Here is a 23509-nt window from a genome sequence, read left to right as displayed (position 1 = left end):
TTGCAACTGTTGAATTTTGCATGTCTTGAAAGCTTAATGCAACATCAATTTAGGAAGTTTTTTTTAATGAGGGAGAAGAGTTCTTCAGAGAAACAAGATGGTTGTATTTAAACATTTATAATCAACAGATTAGCGAGAGCATTAACCAGTAACAATGGCAAAACAATGAAGAAACTGAAAAGGGTCATACAGAAGGGAGACAATTGGACCATTCCCATTACCCTCAATCTCCCCCACAATCTGAAGTAAAAGTAAGATCTTTTACCAGACATCTCAATACCTCAAAGTAGTATTTCAAAATTATAGCTTGACGGAGGAAGTATACAAGGATAACAAGAAGCTTTTGAATTGGAGATATACAAATTTGGGAAAACAAAATCATGAAACTTTTAATTAGATACTAAAAACATAAAAGGTCTTTCACATGGTAGATTTTACATTGGTTAAAATTGGGTAGAGACGAACATTTGGGAGGAGGTGGGGGTGGGGGGAACAAGCATTACCATAAAGGCATAAATACTTGCATGTTCCCTATAGACTGGCTGTCGAAGTATTTATGCCTTTATCCTTGTATACTTGTATTACCATAAAGGCATAAATACTTGCATCCTGAATATATCCCTATAAACCAAGGGAAGCTCAAGAGAGTCTTCTTAAATAACATAAATCATTATTATGCATGCGTCCAAAAGATAGATGCAAGAGATATGTACCGTAATATATTTTGGAGGATCATCTATACTTGTTGCACCGAGTACAATTTCCCTCCTAAGTTTTGTAGTGAGTTTGTAACAAGTTCGTATCTGAGTAAAATGTGATAAAAGATCTTCAGGAAATGAATAAAGTCCAACGGTTACAATGTACCAGAAGCAAGAAGCCAAGAATTTTACCTCAGATCTAGTAGCTCCTCCAAGGATAAATATGAAAATACGTGATCCCAACATCTTAAAATCATTAGGCGAATTTCTCAATACCAAGTCACTGAAAAGGACCAAAAAATTTACAGAAATTAAGACTACAATCAATAAAATCTGATTGCTTCTATCTCTCATGGTCCTACGCTAAATATAGAGCTTATAGAATGCTGCGAACTGCAGTACCTGCTTCCATCTTCAGAACTATGAGGGCGAGCCCATGTTGCAGTTCGTCTTGACCTCATTGAACGTGGACCAGTTGTCGTGGTTGTGCTGGCAGAAACACTCTGAGTTTGATTGCGTTCTCTGTTGATTGGAGTTGGCTCATTAATGTATTGATAATCATTCTTTGATAACTCACCTTTGTGCACATTCTCTAGGAGTTCCTGGAAAATTATAAAAATTTCTTTAATTTTCTCAAGGTTCCTGGAGAAAAATGAAGAGGAGTTTTTCATCCAACTTTGTAAGCATAAATTGCTACTTGATTGAAGCATATGAGGCTCAAGTGCCACTCAACCCATAAAATAGAGAATTTGTTTAATGCATTTATCTTTATTATGCATGAAATGCAATGACGAAAATTGTGTTTAACAAGTTTTTTATTACAGTAATCAGACTTGAGTACAAGTGTTGAACTACAGTATAAATCCTGGTGTCAAACTAAGTCATCAAGTGAAACATTTGCATATCATTGGTCCTTAAAGATCTTATAGTGTCTTATCATGCCTGAATATTGAGCATTCATCATGTGTGCGTAGGTGTGAGCGCGCGCGTGTGTGTGTGTAAGAGAGAGAGAGAGAGAGAGAGAGAGAGAGAGAGAGAGAGAGATGAAAAGAAGAGTTCCAAGTAACAAAGCTTTAATGAATTAATTATAACATAACAAAGAGCAGATAGATGGAAAATCAAAGCACTGTGTGGTCTGCATCCAATATAGTGAAGCTGATGCTGTAGTTTTGTTCAGAAGTAGATGATCCATTTGCAATGGAAGAGATACTTAAAAGAGATCAATCCCCAAAGAAACATATCCAACATATTCCTATTCCATTTTATAAGAATTTACTGTCAAGAAGGTATTAAAAGTGCACATTCAAGCTGCTTGATGAAAATAAAGTAGGATGAATTGACAAAATCAGTAAGGTATCATTTATAAACTACCTCTAGCATAGGATAAAATTTGGATAATGCCCAAGTTTCCTCCTCTGAATTGGTTCTATCTTTTCTAGCAGCAATTTTCTTCTGGTGATGGATAGATCAGGAAAAAGAAAGAACAGTTAGCATAGATAGAAACAATGCAAGTCAGTTGAATAATTCTTGTAAGATGTCAAACTCCACTCATATTACCCTCTGACCATCAAATGTTAGAGAGAAACTTCCACTTGTTTTCTTCTTAATAATTGATGATCCAGCAAGCATTCTCATATTTTTTACAGCTTTCACATCCTCTGCCGACAACTTAGCTAACTGCAACAAAGCAAATAATGCTTTTAATTGTCATTACTTACAAAAACATAAAGCGCAGAAAATTATATAAGTGGTTATATGAAAGTAACTATATAAGAAACAGCTGGTATGATGCAATTGGAGATCTCCTCTTACCTGCATTATCTTAGTGGCCTTGTCTCCTTCAAACTTATCAGGGTGCACGCATGCATAAATCATCAACAAGCGCAGTTTATTCTCAGAAGAAGCATCCTGGATAGTGAAAGCAACAAAAAAGAAGAGGTTATACAAGAACTAAATGCTCCATTTCTTATAAAGATTCGACTATTCGAGCAAAGGTGCATGTAAAAACCTGATGTGCCCTTAAGAAGGTGATGATCTCCTTTGTTCCTGCATCTCCAAAGACTATATCCTGTTCTAGCTGCCCAAGTTCTCGAAGCCCCATATCTCTTATAATTTGATTTATTTTTCCAGCAATCTGCCCCAAAATAAACAACAATTAGCACACAATCTCTAGTAGATCATTATGCATAACACTGGGAGTTCTGCTGTAATTATACGTTCTCGATCAACTATGAAATACTGGACAACTTTTGTACCATGACTAGAAGGATCTCTTTTCTTGTAACTAGAAAGTATAAAATTTCATTAGTGATTGGGTTATGCACAGCCCACAAATAATAAAATGATCAAACATATATTCATGTGAATAATTAATGGCTTTGTTGAAATAGCTTAAGCACTACAAAGTCCTCAATAGTCTTCAAGGCCTACTATAACTTTCAAACATGAACCAAATCACTATATTAATCTTGCATCTTGACTGAAGATGACTACTGTTGCATTGATTAGATAGTTACCATTTCTGTGATTGACAGTTAAAACTTTGAAGTAAACAGTTTTCTAGAGAGTAATTCAGTTTTGAACACACTAGGCTTTTAAAACTAAAAAAGTGTACCTCCACATGCAAAGAAAGTTTCTCCATTTGCTCAGTGTACTGTGGCAAAGCTTGAACCATCTTTTGCAAATCTCGTGTGGAAAGCTCTGCTCCATCTCTACATACAGTCCATAAGTCTTATGTGAGTTCTTGATGAAATTCAACAGCACTAACTTTTTCAAATTCAAGATTTTGAAAGACAATAACCCATGAAATGGATTATAAACCTCTTACGTTTATAGGACGTAAGACGAAGAAATAAAATTGCACCAGGAAAAGGCCAAGCAAAATAATTGTATTGTCTCAACCATGACCATCAGCAAGAATTGCAGTAGTTGAGCCAAGATACATGTTTTGGGCACTCAAGTAAAACAGATAAATGCATACAACAATTTTTTTCCAGTCCTATCCTCTTTATTTTTGGTGAGTTCTTGGATAAAACTTAGTAACCAACCGAAAATTATTTGGCAAATACCATTTATGGGAAATGAGTGCTTTTGTTTTCCCTTTTTTTGGTGGGTATTTATTAAATTATATCACAAATACATAAGCATTTAATTACTAACAAAAACTTAAACTCAACACACACCAAAAGGAACAACACCAAGTAACCAAACATGATGAGGGTTATGCTCCAACAGCAGATAATAACCATAAAACAAGAATATAAGTTCGCAGATCATTAAGCAGTAAGTACGAGAATACTCCAAGAGCAACAAGCCATCAGAAATATTTAAATAACCTCGAGGCTTGACTCAGTGTTGCAGCTTTGTTCTTTGACGCAAAGTTGGTCATTTTGTCATGCAGCCGTTCACTAGCCTGGAACATTGAAAGGTTAATTAACTGTTCTGAGGTTTAACAATTCAATTTGATAAACAAAATGTCAGTCCAGGAAACATACTTCTGCAATATGCAAATGGCGGATCTCTAGCCATACAGGATCACTGTCTTCCAAAAGAACTTCCTTTTTCTCAGGCTGACCAGTTGTTTTGTTAGTAACCTATGATAAAGCATAATTTAAGTTCACCATGAAACTTGCAAAAAAGAACATACAATAAAATGATGTAAGGGAAAACAATAAGACAAACCTCAAGCACCAATTTGTTCCCTTCCATTTCCAGCAAGTCATGACACATGGCGTCATACGTCCACTCATGTATCACTGGAGCAATCTGTATATAAAAATTTCAAATGCTAAGCAACAACAAATATTAGAGCATGCAACAAGATATATAGTGAGAGCTCTAACCTGATCAACACCTCTGTCCAGGATAAGTAACTCGCATGTTTCCTTTTGGGGAAAACTGGGAATTGTGGATTTATATAACTTCAAACGGTCCCAAACTGCTGAAGCAAGCTTTGAGGGTATTAATTCATGTGAAGATGCTGTATCAGGATCCTTTGCAGTTTGAAACCGTACATAGGGGAGCTCCTGTAAAAATACAAATTTAGTTCCTAACTACATTATGCCAATCAAGAAACCATAATAGATATTAAACCTAATGCCATAACATGATGAGAAATTATAAAACTGACTACACAGCCGGAGTTGCTAATTAGATGATGATATGATAAATGATCCTTTAAAGTAAAAATGGAGGTCACTAAATTTATTCTCTAAACATTGAATTGCAATCACTACAAAAATATTATAACACTCATTCAACAACATTATATAGCCAAATTCAATTTACGAGGAACAGGAACTGAAACACTTAGAGAAAACAAATTTCATAGGTGGGTCCAGTAAATAAAGATTGTCTGTCTTGTCTTGTACTATGCAGTACATACTTATATTGCTCAGACTGATGCAACAAACTCACTGGAAGTACCCAAAAGAGATGAGAAACATTTCCATAATTCCTATTACTATAATTACACTCGAGTATCTTTATACATTAGAAATGTCAGATGCATGCCGACACGGGTACCGTCAGATGATTGGTGTCTAAGAGTAACAGTAATGTACTTATGTTTGTCTCTATTCTGTATTTCTGTAACCTCTAATATCTAGGTTATTTCTTTCCAAGAAGTTTCCAGACACAAAGCCCTGGTAAGCTTTTGTCATAAATTAAACCTGCTTGTTGACCCCATCATGTTTGGTTGCCTGGTCGGATCTTTACTAGTTTGTCAATCATCTACCATAAAAATATATAAGCACCTGAATAAGAAACTGACAGCTGATAAACTAAGTCCTGACGTCGTGATTTAGTCTTAAAGGCTCGACTAGTTCCTAAAAATCTAAAATCCAATCAATGTGTTCATCAAGGTATTATAGAAAACAGAGGAAACGCATATTTCACTTGTAAATAAGGATATACATGAAACAGATCCAAAACCTCAAATTATTTAGATAGAGACTACTAATCAAGAGCTGCACCAAAACTTCCAATGATACTATTCAACTTAAAAAGAACATCAGGGCATGAAAAAGGAATATGGTAGGAGGCAATGGCGGATCTGTGTTGGTGCACACTGAGTCACGTGACTCAGCAGCACCAAAAAAAAATTAATTTTTTTTTAAAATAAAAATATCAAAGAGACCGCTTCTTGTAGAGAGGCGGTCTCTTTGATGCTGCTAACAGACTGACGCAGGTTTCCTTTTATAAAAATATCAAAGAGACCAACTATTAAGGTAAGTGGTCTCTTTGATGCTGCTATTGCATTTCACATTTTGGAGTTGCTTTCTTTCTTCATTAAAGAGACCGGTTATACTTAATAACAGGTCTCTTAAGTTATCTCATTTTTTTACTTAACAATTATTAATAATTTTTGCTTCTATTTATAATTTTATATCCTATATTTGTACAACCAATTTTAATATTTTTCCACAAATCTAAGTAAAAAATCATAAAGTTAATGTAATAGTTTTATATTACTATTTGTTTGTAACATGTTATTTGTAATATTTTCAACTTGTAAGATTGAATTTTTAAGTAGTACGGAGTATTTGGTTGTATTATGGATTTTTGTGTCCTATTTTAGATTGAAATCGATTTGGTGAAATATAATTTTTTTTTTTTATATATAATTTTTGGATTGAAATTAATTATGAACAAGATTTGGAAAAATTATTTGTACTTTCACAAGTAATCAATAATTGATAGTGACTCACCAAGTCGGAAATCCTGGATCCGCCACTGGTAGGAGGAATGCATGAAGAAAACATGTGGCATAAGTTAGCATGTACCTTTAATGAAGCAAAGACAGTTGCAATGCGGACTGCTAAAGAATTCATACAAGCATCAAATTTCCGGGTATTTTGCGAAGTTTCTCCAATAAAATCCTCCAAAGCTGAATCATGTTCAGTTACAAACACCTGTATCAGTAGCATCTGGATTAATAAAAAAGATCTCTGGCAACAACATAGAAGAGGCAAGCGAAAAAATAGCAAGATGTTTTGATGTAAGATGACACCAAAAGATTTAATGACAGATAGAGAAATTGAAAAGGAGGTTAACAAAAACGTATATCAAACATAACATTCCTCTTCCCCCCCCCCCCCCCCCCCCTCTCTCCAATTGGCTAAGTTGGTCGACTTAACATTTTTTTAGCATGCAATAATACAAAGGAAGTTCTCCAAGTATCCAATGATTGATAATTTGATTTGATACATGGACCTATGTAACTCAGATCTTCAAGAGTGTCGAGTTCATTAAAAGTATCTCACATGGACACATAAAGCTTTTTCAGTTTTCTTATATATTTCCTCAATCCTTATTCATATGAAGTGTCAGATGTCTGTCAGGCATAATTATGGCAAAGAAATTGTAATGCTGGGCGTAACATAGCATGAATGATATTCATTTTTACCTGGCTATCCACCGGGAAGAATTCCAAATTCATCTGCAACATTAATGGAGGAGTAAAAGACCATTAATGAATGACATTTGGATTGTTTAAATACACGAGTAAAGAAACACCCCTTACCTCTCTTAAAGCACCTATACGGGGTACCACACTCATATCGCTCTTGATGTGGTTAACTAATTCCTTTGGAACAGGTTGGCAGAAAAATACAAATGCCCTGGGACCAGAAACAAATGACAAAAACAAGCAGTTTAAGGGATACAGACAGCAAATGACTTTCAAAAATTTAAGTATATTAGGCATACTGGAAACTTTACATACTTCTTGTACAGAGGTTCTCTTCCTGACATGTCAGACAAGAACATGACTATGCTGCAACAAAACAAGGAAAAAAATTTAGACATATAGCAAGCAAAATTACCTTAAAAAAAGTCTAGCAGCAGGAGTACTGAGGAAGTCCAGAATAAAACTTCTGACTATGCAGATATTTTTAATAGGAAACTTCTCATTGTTAGGAACTTACGATTATTTCCTTGCTAATTGTGATAATAACTGGTATATTATTGTATTAATAAAGTTATATCTTGATACCTTTAAGGACACCTCTAGCCTTGTTTTTGATAGTGAACTTCAGAATACAGCAAACATTTCATTTACCAATAAGTATTTATATTCCTTAACAGATATTTGTAAGGGAAAGGAAATCAGGGAATGATAAAGTTAATGCCTACATGAAAATTGACAAGTTTTGGATCAAATTAAATATATCTCCCATACAAAAAATTAACTATCTTTATCCAACTTTCCCTAAGATACTAGCATCCCTGCCCACCCAAAGAGACTAATATAAGTCTGCATGGCCTGCTACATAAAAACAAGCTTGAGAGCATAAAAAATTAACTATCTTTATCCAACTTTTCCTAAGATAATAGCATCCCTGCCCACTCAAAGAGACTAATAAAACTGCCTTGATGAAATTTCACTAGACTGATTGCCTAAGAAAAGAGTGAGGTTCTGAATTTTGATAACGCCCACTTCCAAGTTCGAAATATCTAGAGACAAACTCTCTTTACAGTTCATGGAATCCGGGATCATCACATAAAGCAGCATGAAAATAGTATATTTGGCAAATTTTTGCCCCCGAGCCATTAGGAAATCTGCAAGACAAGATCCCAAAGAAGTTGGCAACCACTTAAGCACCACATATCTTAATGTAATCTATAGAACTTTCTTTGCAAACTTCTAAAAAAGTAGGTCACAGAAATTGACAATTATAAGATTGAAAAAATAGAACGCTGCAAAGCAAACTCTCCAAATTATTTTGGTTCTAGGGACTTTCTTCTTTTAGTAAATTTCGAAAATTCATTATTACATTGTCTCCGCATAAGCTATTCCTAGCCTAATGGGAGATCACTTTGAAAAGTCGGAAAGTTGGTATTAATTCCAAGAAAATTCTGATCAGGTACAAAATTAATTATGCTTCAAGGAAAGCACAATCAAGAGGCAGTTGAGCAACAAAATTGACCAAATTATATAGCAGCACTTACAATTGCAGGTAGAAAACATATTTTCAACAGTATTTAGAGAGGGGTCTTTTGGAAGTCTAAACAGTGCCAGAGTATTCGTTATATTTCATACATAATGATTTCCAGTGTTCCAGAATGAATGGAGAAAAGCTTACTTTTCCTTTGTAGGCTGAATGAAATAAATAGCATCCAGAGAGGGAAGAGGTTGCCTTCTTCTGAATAGATCTTCTACCACTGCAGACAGAACCATCATTAAGAGCAATATAAACCACTGTAAGCTGAGGTCACAGATGTAGCTTAAGATCATGACAGTGGCATGAACATTTGCAAAATAAAATTGCCCCCCAAATAATCCAATAAGAGTTACCATACGAAGCATCATACTTATAAGCTTGTGAGATAGCCAAAAACAAAAGAATATAACATTTCTTTAATATATTCAGAATTTCAGACTTTCAATCAGTTCAATGTTGACTGTGTTCAAACACCAAGATACGTCCCAAAATAACATGGTAAGTAAGGTTTGTGCTTGGTCAAAACGCATTGGAGAAGTGTTGGTGTAAGAAATACAATGGCTAAGAGAGATACATTTTGAACAGCTGATTAGCTTGGAGAACAGGCAAGAGTTATGCCAATCCTATACAATATTTTTATTGGTATTCCAGAATTAAGTCTTTTAATGTCTTCAGTCACTAGTTCAATAAGTATTTTGAACTAGGACAGACAGTACCTGATCTTCCAAGTGAAACGTCCATCAGGGTAAAAGATAACATTTGCTGGAACAAATCCAAATAATGAAAAGTCAAATCTCACCAACTATAGATGCTCAAATCAAATTCAGTGAGCAGAAATTGATCAGAAGTGAAGGAAAAAATGAAATAAGATGTAGTAGTATCTATTAGATGGAAGTCATAAAACCTGAGATGAAATAAGAATTAGATACTCTCTACATGCACTTGAATAGCAAAATAGTACGGAGTATCTATTTAAGTTTTCAGAAAAACTTTAGAAAACATATTTGGCATCGCTATCCCTGGATTATATGCAGTAAAGCCAAAGAAGCTCACATGAAATCCCTTGATCAGTGATATCAGCCATCTTGCATGACGAGGACATAACCTTGACAGTGACTTTGTCCATAATCAATACCTATATAACAAAAATGACTTCAAACACAAATTTTATAAACTGTGACATGATTAAGTAAGAAGCATCATAAATAAAAGGGCTCCAATAATTGCACGACAGTATTTGTTGATGCACAGAGAATCAGAGCAGCTATAACAAAAACTCCCCCTATCTTCAATTGACAGTCTCAGATGAAAAACCAATGTTTCTAAATTTTGATTAATAATTCATCTATGATCTATGTTAATCATGCAGTTTTTCTTTAAAAGTATTCTTTGTGCATATGATCTTTATATCTTAGCTATTAGACATTTAGACTATGCATGATACTAATGGGTTAAAAAAACAAAAAATAAAAAAACAAATGTGCACAGAAGGTCGATTTAAACTATTGAATCAGGGCAAAAAAGTAATAAGGAAAAACACAATATACTAAGATATACTGCTTGTAAAGAAGTAAATCCTCCCAGGCTCAAAGTTCAGGGGACAAAGGCAATAATGACGGTCAAATTGAACCATATACATTTGTCTGACTTAGCTTGATTGCAACACGGAAACTTCTGATCCTCAATTTCTTCACTGCATGATAGCATATTATAATGTGTCCTTGCTTATAGCTTGTTGCCAAATAAACAGACAGCAGTTCAAACAATTAGCCAGAGCCTAGAAGGCTTTCCTTCTGTCCTTGTATTTTCCAAGTAACAAAGAAGATGGATGTGTTCGCAAGACTACCATATACAGCCATAATAACAGAAATTTACACAAATACGAGTATACGATTTCCATGAAGCATGATGATTAATTGTTCTTAGCTCTTTGCTCTCTTTTTGCTTTTCAGACATAATAACCTCTTGGTGTGTTCTTCATAGATAACTTTTCAAAGAAGCTAAAAAGATATTGGAACCTTTACCCCCTTGGCATAATCCATATTAAAACTATTATATAAAACGTATAGACAAAAGAAAAATTAAGCAAACTGGGATAAACAAACCTTCCATGATTTTGATTCACTTGAAGTTGATTGAAGCATCTCGTATAATAACCCTGAAATCATTCAATGTAGAGTCATGAATCTACAACTAACAGAGAATTCTCACCAGCCAATGGAGCACTATGTTTTAATGGCATAGTTCTGTTAACTACTTTAAACAATTAATAGTTCAACTGGCATAGTGTCACTAGGACATGAGGTCAAATCCTTACAATACACAAAAGTTTGGAATACAATTTATAAGTCTAAGGATGTTTCGAGAAATGATTTAAAATTAAAAACTTGAGACAATGTTGAACACTTGAAGGTATATATGAACATCCATATGAACTGATATCATTAAGTTCAACCTAGCACTCATGCGGTCATACCTTAAAGGCTTAAAACATGGCTTAAATCCTTTATCAACTTAATAACAATGACTCACTTTCTTCTTAACTCTATCATGACAGGTAAACTTGACATAATATGAGATTTGCATTAGATGTAATTTTAATAAGAAAAAAATAATCATAATTCGGGATTTTATTTGTAATCTCATCACTACTAGAAGGTGTCAATGGAAATACTGAATAAAACCCCATTCACAAGCTTTCTTGCCCAATTTTCTTTGTTTTATGACAATTGCACAAACAAGTTATGTTCCTTAATTAACCATAACTTTCAAGTGAAATGATAAGCCAATAATCCTAATACACAGATAAATCACGTGTGCTAAGCGTGCATGGACAAAAATATGGTGAACCGGTAGCAAAGTGCATCTAGGCGCATAAGGCATCTGTATTTGGCATGAAGGAAAATCTAGGGTTCAGTGGTACATTTTCACACTTAATGGTACATCGGTATATTTTGTGTACTATTATACATATATAATGTACCATTAACGTATAAGTTGTCTGAATAGAAATTTTTGTTTACTATTATGCATATAGTGGTACTTTTTGTCATCATATTTTCCACACTCAGTTTCCATTATTTACAAAAAATATCACCCTATTTGCATGCCTAATACATAAGGCCTATGCGCTAAGAGTTTCCCCTGATTGCACCTAGCATACAGTGTACCTAGCCACCAAGGTGCACCCAATGGTTATTTTAACTCATTTGGTAAATTTTGCTGGTTTTTAAAATTCTTTGAGCAAAAAACAAACAAAAACTCAATGCACTCTGGTGCATAAACACCATTATTGTATGGCATGTGAAGCAACGAATATTTTAAGGTGCAAATGAGCCACGGGGGCATTATTATAAATGGGGGAGAGTTTTCAAATCTACGACAAATTGTGAGAAAAATGAAAACCTCAGACAAATGATACATATTACACAATTTAGTTTATTTGTTATATGCACATAAATTGAAGCAGATTCAAAATTAAAACAATGCTACACGTAACAATTTCACATGAAATTCAAAATTATATCCGCCAAATGCTGGAAAAAATAAACAATCAAGCTCAAAAGAAATGATTAAAATGGAATTATTAAAAACAAAAAACCAAATTATCACAATTAGGTTAATTGAGAAAGGAAAACGCACGGTCACGGCTAATCATGCGGAAATTCTTATAGTCTCCGGCGCCTTTTTGGCCGCGAACGGCGGCGAAGTCAGATTCCGACGCCGACATTGTTGAGAAAATGAAGAAGGTTTTGTGTTCGAGAAGAATGGATAACAATGGCGGAATTTTTAGGAGAGAGAAAAAAAAAAGAGAGAGAGAAAATGAGGAGAAACGAGAAATAAGGCGGGGTGTTAGAGAAGTAGTTATTTTTGTGCGGGACATTCTTCGTTTTTGTTTTTGTCTTTCTTCTTTCTTCGTTTAGTCGTTGACGACGTGTTGAGCAGTTTTTAGCTACTCCTTTCATTTCTTTATTTTGTTTGACCTCTAATCAATGTATTATGTATGTGTTGTTTTGGGCCTTCACGATAGAATGTCCGTGGGTTTGTGGATTGGGATCTTGTGTGATGGATCGGGTTTGGATTAAGGAACGTAACATGTTCAATTATTCACGTGATTTTTTTTTATTTTTTTTTTTTATCCGATTTATCTTTTGGGTTAATTTGGATTTAGGAGTCAGTTCTGAATGGTTAAGATTCAGTCTCCTTCCAATTGTTTTTGCAAGGGATTAAATACAGGATTATGTACTATACTTTTTTTTAAAGTTGAGGAAAATAACATTATGAATCCCTCCTCAAGTCCTCACGTGGGGAATTCCTAAGGTAGTCATAATTGTACTATTGAAAAGTGAAGTATTGTTTAAGAAGATATCTTTTATAAATATTATAAGTTGTAAACCACATATGAAATTCAATATCAATTCGAGTAAACTACTGAAACATTGATTTTTTTTTTGCATAGATGATTCATTGGCTTGAAGAATGAAGCAAATAGCAACTGACAAGGACCCTTTGCCCAGCATATAAGTTGATGATGTATGTAGAAATTAATCAATTATGGAGGCATGATATACCACTATACGTCTACACCAATATAGCTTTGTATTTGCACTTAAACAAACATTTTCATATAATATATTATATAGAGTACTCATCAAGCATAGCTTGGTTTAATGGTAAGGTTTGTATCTCACAACCTTGAGGTCGTAAGATTAAACCCCATCACATACATTTTGGGGTGGAGATTCCCTTACCCAACTTCCCCCACTTTCAAAGTGTCAAGCCCGCTAATCCAGGCTGGAAGGACCAATGAGAGGTTTCGGCTCGCTAGGATTCTTCTCCTTGTAAAAAAAAATAATTAAAAAAATAAAAAATACGTTGTATTACTCCCTTATGTATTTGCACTAAAACAACATACGAAGTATTTTACTAGCTCTCCTATATATGGGTTTAGATAGATTCATGAACTCGTAATTGATATCATTGACTTGACTTGAGCATTGAAAGGACTTTTCCTAACACCTACTACGTATAAGTTAATTAGACTTAATTTTTAAGGAATTGTTTTAAAGCATGACATTTTGGAAATTTGGGGTTGAATTTTTGTACACTTGTTCAGGTTTCTTTCTTCTAGATGGAACATATATTGCCTATTAGCCTTTAAAGATAGACTAATGATCTAAGCAAAATATGTCGATGATGTAGAAATTATGAAAGCATGTAATAATAAATGAGATTGTGCAAATCATATAAAACTTCCTTTCTATCTATTGGTTAAATAATTATAATTATGATGTTAGTACTAAAATTTATTGACGTCATCGTAGATAAAATTTTACCTAATACTTATGACATTGTAATATGGAATTTAGCTAGCTAGTTATGAGAAATACTTGTATACGACCTGCATTACAGAAGGTACAAGTATAGCCCAACTATAAGGTACATTTGATATTAGAATACTTTTCATAGCCTCCTCCAAAAACTAAATGATACACTAGTATGGAATTATGGATGGTGTACTATTTAATAAATCATAGATTTTTAATTACAATTACAAGGTGCTAGATGTAATGATTCGTAACGTAATACCATAAAACCATGGAGTGTATTATTGTACACAAGTATATAATTATGGTCTAAGAAACTTAGGGCATGTTCACATTTACTTAATTTCAGTTCAGCTCCTAATTTCCCTCTCTCATAGAATATTCATTTCATCTCAGTTCAGTTTAGTTCAGTTCAGCTCCAATCATTTCAGTTCAATTCAGTTCAATAAATGTGAACAGGCCTTTAGGACGCCATAAGTGTAAGGAAGACCTGCCAATTAAACAAAGCTTGATATAATTAGTTGGGAATTTGACCTTTAGGATCACCTTATAAGTTTGTGGTCATCACAAAGTGGAATCCTCACTCCTAACTGCAAATTCTTGAAGATGAAGATTATTAAGGCCTATTGTGATTTACTGAAAACAACAGAAATGAAATGATTGGAGCTGAACTGAACTGAGCTGAAATGAATTGTTTATGAGAGAAGGAAATTAGAAACTGAACCGAACTGAACTGAACTGATTGGAGCGGAACTAAACTGAAACTAAGCTGGAGAGAACATACCCTTAGTTCTTACCCCTTTCTACAAAACACCCAACCGAAAAGTTACATCATCTACAAAAAAAATTAACTAGCGCGTTGCATTTTTTATTTTATTTTTTTAATAACAAAATCAATTCATTAATAAAAAGTTACATCTACAACAATATTCAAATTTAACATTAAAATACTACGTTTATAATATATTGAATGAAATAAATTAATTATTTCATATGGTATACTCCGTATTTAACATGTAGTATATATTTCACAAATAATAATAATAATAAAAATAAAAAAATAAAAAAATACTACTTCTGGTTCGATTTACTCGCAACAAAGGACACACTTACGCAAACCTAGGCAAAATTTTTAGGGGACTTAAAGCATGTGTTGAGGTAGTAATTAAGGGAATAAAGTAAGGGGAAAGCATGTGGCCCCTAAGATTAATAAAGGGGAATAAGTGGGAATTTCCCTCCCTTTTTTGCTGGCTGAGTCACGTGGGACTCTGCTGTGCAAGTGGGAGGGGTATTTCCCTCCTTATTTTTCTGCCAAAATGAGGAGGGAGTTCTCCAAAAAAAATTTAAATATGTTCCCTCTCTTTTTTTCACATGAAATTCAAATTTTAAGGCAAATAACCCCAAACCATCACATTTCAACCATTTTAAAGCATGTCCCCCTCATAAATAGAGGACATCCCCAAAAATTCAAATACTGTTACCAAGTTGTAGGGGAGATTAGAGAGGGGGTTGGGGGGGTTCAAGGGGTGATTAATATTGTTTACAAAACATATAACCTACAAATTACATCATCACTACAATTAGTTCATAGTTAGCCTAAATACACAGTGCTAAAATTAAGGCAAAAGCAGCAACTGAGTTCATTCATTCCAGGCTCCATGCAAGACCATCCAAAAAGTTCTGGGCTCCATTTCATCACCTTCATACTACCTGGAAAAAAAAAAAAAAAAAAAAAAAAAAAAAAAAAAAAAAAAAAAAAAAAGGGACTCATGGCAGAGTTCTTTGAAGAACTCTTTTTTTATGAACATCAACTGTATTATGAGGAGCAAACATGGGAATCATTTCATCATTTTTCAAAAGAAGATCATGAAATATCTCAATCTGAAGACAACATCAATAACTCACAAGAAGAAGCTGGGTATGAAGGTGATGATGATGCTGAAGCAAATGGTGAAGGTCAAGTGTATGGCAGACAAAGCAGGGAAATGACAGTGCAAGAGAAACGCCAACTTGTAGTTGAGATCATGCTTAACATGGAGGGGGACTCAGTGCCAAGAGGATTTCTATCCAAATTGGCTAGGAAACATCATGTGCATAGATCAATAACTACAAGGTGGTTTCAGGTAATTAAGCAACACATACTTGAGGGTCATGCATTAGATGTGAGGACAAAAAAATTAGGCACTGTTGGTAGAAAACTAACAGAATACACTGATGAATTCCTAACTTCTGTCCCTCTGTATAAGAGACAAACTGAGAGAGGGTATGCTGCAGCTTTGCATATCTCTAAGGCTGCTTTGCAAAGGTTAAGGCAAAGGGGTAGATTAAGAACACACACAAGCACAAACAAACCTGCACTGACTGACAATCACAAAATAGCAAGGCTGAAGTGGGTACTTAGTCATATTCATCCAATTCCATCACTAGGGAACCCAACCTTTGTTGACATGCAACAAAGGATACACATAGATGAGAAATGGTTTTTTATAAACCCTGAAACAAGAACTTTCTATCTACTTCCAACAGAAGAAAATCCATACAGAGCACAACAATCTAGAAGGTTTAAGGTGAAAGCCATGTTTATGGGCATGATTGGCAAACCCTTGTATGATGAAAACAAACAGCTACTACATGATGGAAAGTATGGTTTATTTCCTTTTGTGAAGTATGAGGCAGCAAAAAAAAAGAGCAAAAACAGAGATAAGGGGACAATAGAGGCTAAGGCAGTCCAGAGCATAAACAAAGAAGCAATCAGGGACATGCTACTGAACCATGTAATTCCAACCTTACATGAGCAGTGGCCCTCACAGCTACCAAAGAACATCACAATACAGTGGGACAATGCAATACCTCATCAAGTACCACAAGATGCAGAATTTCAAGAAGCCACACAAGCATATGGATTTAACATTCAGTTTGTTTTTCAGCCAGCTCAATCACCAGACATGAATGTTCTAGACTTGGGACTCTTCAATGTGATTCAGTCAATTCAGTATCAATCATTTCCACAGAACGTGGATGACCTTATTAAGGAAGTGGACATTGCATTTCAACAGTTTGAACCAGAATTGAACAAGTACAGTTGGCTAACACTGCAATCATGCATGGTTGAAGTACTTAAAAGGAGAGGGGGCAACAATTACATCACACCACACATGAAAAAAAGAAGTCTAGACAGGCAAGGTATACTACCAGATCTGTTAGAGGTGGACAAGGGACTAATTGCAGAGGTTGTCACATATCTAGACTCAATCACTATCCCAGTTAATGGTGAAGATGAAGGGCATATGGAAGTTGATGCAGATTGAAGGGGAAAGGAACTCTTTATTTTGTTTAGCTTAAGGCATTGACTGCCACACATAACCAATTCATAGATAAACATGTCATTTTTATTTTGTTTCTTATTGGTTAGGTGTCTTTTGTCAAATTGTCAAAGGTATTAGTCTTAGGCAGTAATGCATTCAATGTAAGCAACTGTGATGTAAACATGGCATTTTTTGTGAACATGAATGGTAAAAAAAACTTTATAAACTCTCTACAATCCATCAGAATGGGTAAGTTTTCTTTCAAGGCATCAATGAGTTATGGTACCTCAATAGATACCTCAATCAGAGGTATCTAGAGCAGCCATGTGACTCAAATAGCTATCAGATGAGTCCCTTCATCATTTGGATGGGATTCAATTTGATGCAATCAGTTGGGAGAGGGGACTCAATGCATCATACACGGGGGACTCAAGGAACAAAATCATACACAGCCCAATTCATACTCCAACCATAGTTACTGAAGCACACAACCAACTTCTCAAAAAAAAAAAAAAAAAGGGGACTCATCAATTTTAATCCAAAACAACAATTCATATCCAAACAACCAACAACTCATACAACAATAAGATATCCAAACATATCACGGATAAAGATAAATCCTTAATAAAAAAACAATTCAAACCCAAACAACCAACAACTGATACACCACCAACATATGCATTTCATACTCCAACCAACATCTCAATTCCAAAAAAAAAAAACAGGGGGCTCATCAATTTTAATCCAAACCCAAACAACCAACAACTGATTCACCAACAACATATTCAATAATAAAAGGAAACACATCAAATCAAAGCCAACCAACAAACAATATCAGACTAGGCATAACAACCAACAGGGGACTCATGAATACCATAATATAGCATAAATTGGAACTGAAGAAGAAGATTAGAGTTTTAAAAATTACGCTGCCCAATTAGTATGGGGGAAGGGACTATTGGGGGTAGTAGATCTGGAGGTAAGCCTCCAGTACATCATCAGGCTCCTGGCCCCCAGGAGGTGAGCCCCTCAAGCGCTTCCTACCAGCGCCAGACCCAGAAGCACTCCCACCCATTATGGGATGGGAAGTGGGTGGCTGGAGAACTTCTCCGGCAGTGAGCTCCTGGAACAACGAAGACCTCGTCTCCGATTTAGCGTCTGGTGGTGGTGAAGCAGTTGGAACAGCCACCACAGCAGCAGATCCACCGTCTTTGGTGGACACTACCTCCAGATCTGCGCTGTGAGGTGGCGGAACCGCCCTTTTAGACCCAGAAACCTTAATGGGCTTGTCATCCTCGTCGCTTGAAATTTATTCAGCAAGCTTCGCACCGTGAATCTTCCTCCTTGCAATTACAGAAGCACGACGGAGCGGCTTCATCACCCCAGAACCACGACGAGGTATGTACATGGTTCGCTCAGATTTTTTTGGAGTTCGAGTAGATCTAGAAGATAGGGACTCATGGCTTTCGAGATCAATGATTTTTGGTTGAGAGGAAGACATTTGAAGAGTGAAATGGGGTGAATCGGTGTGAAAATACAGAGGATGATGAGAGAGAAAGGAGGAAGAAGTACGCTTTTGGAGGAGAAAGAGAAGGCGAAGAGGAGAGAGAAATAAGAAACGACGAGAGAGAGAGAATTTAAACAGTTAGGGTTTGAGAGGGGGGGCTTCATTTCTGGAAAAATTTTCCAGAATTTATTTCTCCCAACCATTTTCCAGTATTGAATGCAGATTCAATGAAGGTGGTTGGGAGATGAAGCAATTTAAAGGAGAAGGGGGTAAATTTGGTGGGAGTAGTTAGATTAATTAATAAAATAAGTAAACTAAGTAAAACAGATTAGGAGTGTTAATATAATAGGTTAGTAAATAAGTAAGGGCAAATATGTAAATTTACACCCAAAAACTTACCAAAAAAGGATTTTTTTTTTTGTTGCGAGTAAATTGAACCACCCCAAAAAGGAATTTGTTGCGAGTAAATCGAACCGGAGGTAGTATTTTCAATCTTACTACATTTTTATTTTTCAAAATTGACAACCAAATTTCTAGTCAATGTGACAATACTTCATCATGGGTCCTAAAGTTGTGATTACCTTGAAAAATTCTAAATTAAGATCAACCAAAAAAATAAAACTAAAAAATTAAGAATTTAAATTTTCAAAAGACCATGCTAAACCCAATCTTCACTTTATTTGATTTAATTTAATTTGATTGTATATTGTCTTTTGATAAATCACCTTCTCAATTTAATAGTGTCGATAACCCATTTATCAAGCTAACCCCTAAAAAACACAAATTTCTTCTTCAAACTCCCCACCTTCCCCCAACCCAATCTCGGCGCTTTTCTTCCACGCGCCTCCTTCTCTTTTTCTCTCTTCTCTTGTGTAAAACCCCTGTTAAAATTTATTCCGCCATTAAAGTCCAGTTTAAGAAGCTCAAAAAACTGGGGAAAGAAGAAGAAAATTTCGAAGAAATAAAACAAAAAAAACCCCAGAAAAAAAGAGAAGAATTTGATTAATTTATCAAAATTCATTGATTTTTTCCACCAATTTTCTCTCTCCTATCTCTCTTTGTGAGTGATGTACAGATCTGGAACAGTAATGGCGTGGAATGTATTCAGATTTTGTACTGCTTTAAGGGGTTTAGGTTCGATCATGATCTTGCTCGTTTTAGGGGTTGTGGGTGTAACATATTACGCCGTCGTTTTGACCACTTATGGCCCTGCTTTATTCGATGGTGGTCTTGATACTCTTACTTCGTTTGCAGTTTTGTTACCATTCCATGGTTTGGTGAGTTAATTTTGATTTTTTGAAGTTTATCTTTAATATTTTTGGTTTTTTCAGATTTGACCCTTTTAAATTTTCTTAATTTTGCGTAAAATTTGATTACTTTGGGTGCTATTGATGTTTAAATTTGATGGGTTTGAGTGATTTCTTGCATTAATTGAGAAAAACTAGCTTCCACTTTTTTGATTGATTTAGTAAGGTTGAAATTTGGGGTTTTGACTTTATATCAGCTGATTAGTTCTGTAATTTTGCTGAATTAATTTGTGGGTACCATGAATTGTGTTAGTTATGGTGAATTTCTTTTTATTTTTGTGATTTTGAATAGAAATTTTGAATGCCTTAGCTATAAGAATCTAGGATTTGTCAAACATTGCTAAATAAAGGTACAATTCGATTTCCACTTGCAGCTAGGCATGTTGTTGTGGAGTTACTTTTCTGTTGTTTTTACTGATCCGGGGTGTGTACCCGCAAATTGGAGGCCTGCCATAGATGAGGAGAGAGGTGAGAATGATCCATTGACTGCGTCCGACTTTAGTGGAGTGCAAACTGATCAATCTAATACAAAAGTTCGAGTTTGTCGAAAGTGCAACCAGCTGAAACCTCCTCGCTGCCATCATTGTTCTGTTTGTGAGTGTCGTTGCTTTTGTGTTCATGTTATTTCTTTCATGGACCCCTGTCAGTTTGTTATAATCTTGACATGCTGCTTAATTTTATTCCAGGTGGGAGGTGTGTACTAAAAATGGATCATCATTGTGTATGGGTTGTAAATTGTGTTGGAGCACTAAATTATAAATATTTCCTTCTATTCCTGGTATGTTTCCATTTATGACCCTTACCTGGCTCCACTTTCTTCAGTTAGTATTGCATCATTACATCTTTACATGCATTAGATCCGTTGTCGAGGTTTTTGTTTACACTGTTGCTGCTTGGGAGGTGTCATTGTTGTTTATTTCTTTGTAGGGAAGTTGATTTTGGCACACCCCTATGTGAGAAGAATATAGAAAACAGTGCTCTCATATAGAGGTGTGCCAAAATCATTTTCCTCTTGGTAGCATGAGATTTTGTTTTTTTTTGCTATCTAAAAATCATAAGCTTCAATGTTGGATGGTTCTCATTATCTGCGGTTGTATAGAATAGTAGATATGTTCCTAAAAGGCTAACAATATGGAATTAATTATCAAAGATTTTTAATGTGGAAATTGTGAAGGGGTCAAATTTTTTAAAGTGCAAGTTTAGAGGGTTTCTTGATGAATGCATCGAACAAGGGTAAGAATGTCTGAGGGTGTATTTGTTTGGATACCAATTGTTATCTGGTTACATGATGCTCTGTGTATCTTTAATTGAGGGCAGGATCTTAATTAATTTATATATATAGTTAATATTTGCTTGTTTGTTGTTGCAATGCAGTTCTACACGTTTTTAGAGACCACTCTGGTAACAATTTCACTGTTGCCACAATTTATTGCATTCTTTAGTGATGGAGAGATACCTGGAACACCAAGCAGTCTTGCGACAACATTCCTTGCATTTGGTAATGGTTGATTAGCTAATTAGTTTTGAACCTTGTTGTTTATTCTTTCTCTGTTAATACTATATCCTCACATGGCATAGAACCTTATAGTTGGCCTTTTTTGTGGTTGTTGCAGTCTTGAATTTGGCATTCGCATTGAGTGTTATGGGATTTCTCATCATGCATATATCTTTGGTTTCTGCTAATACCACTACTATTGAGGTAAACTATTTTGTAATTCTTTTGGTTGTACTCCGAGATCTTTACAGTTTTTTGCTTCTAGTACATTCGCACCGTGAGGTTGTTCTATGTTGTTGGTTTTTGGTGGCCTGGGAAAAGTTTCACCATAAGGCTTTTGCTCACTTTATTTTAAGCTTTCTGGGTCTCTACTTTACCTGGATTGTCAGTAACTCAGTATTGAATTTTCAGGGGATGAACATGCTGTCAACCCATGGTTCCTATTGAAATTGGGTTTTAAGGGGCAGATTCTGACTTTTATTGGCAGTGAACTGTTTTTGATTAATTTGATTTGCCTTGTGTTGTATTGTATCTGAGTGTTCAATGGTGTGAATGTGTGATGCATTATTTCTCTACCCCCTCATAAATAAGGGAAGAAAAATGGAGAAAACTCTATTTAGTAGAAGAAAAGAGTAGTGACGGATACACTATGTTGTTAAATGTAAAATCCTCCGCAACTCTGGTGTGGTTCACTACAATGTTAGCTATGACTTTAATGATTATTCTGAAAAGGAATTTTATTTACCAGCATCTACCTTTGTTATCTGATCAGGCATATGAAAAGAAGACAAGCCCAAAGTGGCGTCATGACCTCGGAAAGAAGAAAAATTTCCAGCAGGTTAGTATGTTTGTTTGTGTGTCTGAAATGATTTTACAGTGAGTTTCAAAACTGTGAATATGCAAGTATTGCAATGTATTCTAGATTTTCTTTCATTATATTATGCTTGACAGCTTGAGCATATACAGAATTACCTTGCCAATCTAATCGCCTCCTGTATTGTCATTGTGCATGTCTTTCCTGACTAATTCAACTAACAGATTACTCCGTGTTTTTATTTATTTATTTATTTATTTTTTTGGGGGGGGGGGGGGGGGTAGGGAGGGAGAAAGCAATACTATGCGTATAACCTACATTTACACAAAAGAATGGGCCCAATGAGGTCAATATAGGTTTCATGTCAGTAAATGCTTCATGTTAACTTCTGCTACTATATCAGGAATTTTAAGCTTTTGCAGCATTTTGAGTAAACGTCTGATTCTTAACAGGTATTTGGAATGGACAAGAAGTATTGGCTTATCCCCGCATATGCAGATGAAGATCTACGAAGGATGCCGGAACTTCAGGGTCTAGATTATCCATCAAAGCCTGACCTTGACGCACAAGAGTTTTAAGACGTGTTGGTTCTATATCTCTGGCTTTCAGAAGTATCCCTCACAACTAAAGATTCTGAGCTCTCATAGAATTTCTTCCCTTTGTCTTTGATCAAGCAAGTGGGGGATTAATTGGGCTCTGGTCTTTCTGTCAGCTCGTACACGCTTCTGCAATGTAAAAGCTATCAAGGGAAGAAACATTATGAATAGAGAAGAGGGGGAAATTCGATGTTCAGAGGGAGCAGGAAAATGTAGATTATAGAGCTTTGGGGGGGGTGCCTCTTACATGTATGTTTTAAGTTCTAACAGTCTGATTTATAATGGGGGGGTGTAGGGGATTTGTAATACAGGAATTTCTGATGTTTATATTGTGGCAAGCCAAAAGTTGAGAAAAAGAAAAAATTGCATTCATTTTATTTAAATGCCATGGCTATTGGCTAATACCCCCCCCCCCCCCCCAACCAATTTTTTATTTAAAATTAAAAAAAAAAAATTGAAATGGTTTTTTTTTTTTAAATGGATGCTTGCCAAGTTGCTAGAATTATGTTTAATACTC

The 23509-nt window shown here is 35.2% G+C and overlaps 2 protein-coding genes and 1 pseudogene across 3 annotated transcripts; 2 read left to right on the top strand and 1 right to left on the bottom strand.

The window, feature by feature from the left end:
• Positions 1-141: 141 nt before the first annotated feature.
• LOC145640651 (protein transport Sec1a-like) lies at positions 142-12398 on the bottom strand (annotated as a pseudogene). Its single transcript, XR_014114961.1, has 20 exons — positions 12284-12398; positions 10747-10799; positions 9695-9776; positions 8783-8861; positions 7423-7473; positions 7105-7318; positions 6482-6610; positions 4541-4723; positions 4380-4463; positions 4193-4291; positions 4034-4110; positions 3313-3409; positions 2707-2832; positions 2511-2606; positions 2256-2375; positions 2070-2150; positions 1101-1300; positions 891-981; positions 714-803; positions 142-240 (listed from the first exon to the last, which is right to left on the bottom strand). The product of XR_014114961.1 is annotated as a protein transport Sec1a-like (transcript).
• A 3339-nt stretch (positions 12399-15737) lies between these two features.
• LOC145640650 (uncharacterized) lies at positions 15738-17276 on the top strand. The gene has a single exon (XM_081691892.1). The coding sequence runs from the start codon at positions 15738-15740 to the stop codon at positions 17274-17276; it is 1539 nt and encodes a 512-aa protein (XP_081548018.1).
• A 2242-nt stretch (positions 17277-19518) lies between these two features.
• LOC145638480 (putative protein S-acyltransferase 14) lies at positions 19519-23314 on the top strand. The gene is made up of 7 exons (XM_081689447.1): positions 19519-20057; positions 20462-20681; positions 20774-20865; positions 21462-21585; positions 21701-21786; positions 22355-22420; positions 22849-23314. Exons 1-7 carry the CDS (start codon positions 19848-19850, stop codon positions 22972-22974), a joined length of 924 nt encoding a protein of 307 aa, XP_081545573.1. The 5' UTR covers positions 19519-19847; the 3' UTR covers positions 22975-23314.
• Positions 23315-23509: the final 195 nt, after the last annotated feature.

This window comes from Chenopodium album, chromosome 7, assembly GCF_948465745.1.
Source record: "Chenopodium album chromosome 7, dcCheAlbu1.1, whole genome shotgun sequence".
Classification (NCBI taxonomy): domain Eukaryota; kingdom Viridiplantae; phylum Streptophyta; class Magnoliopsida; order Caryophyllales; family Amaranthaceae; genus Chenopodium; species Chenopodium album.
Note: the sequence above shows the minus strand (reverse complement) of the source record. Positions and strands in the feature narration are given on the sequence as shown.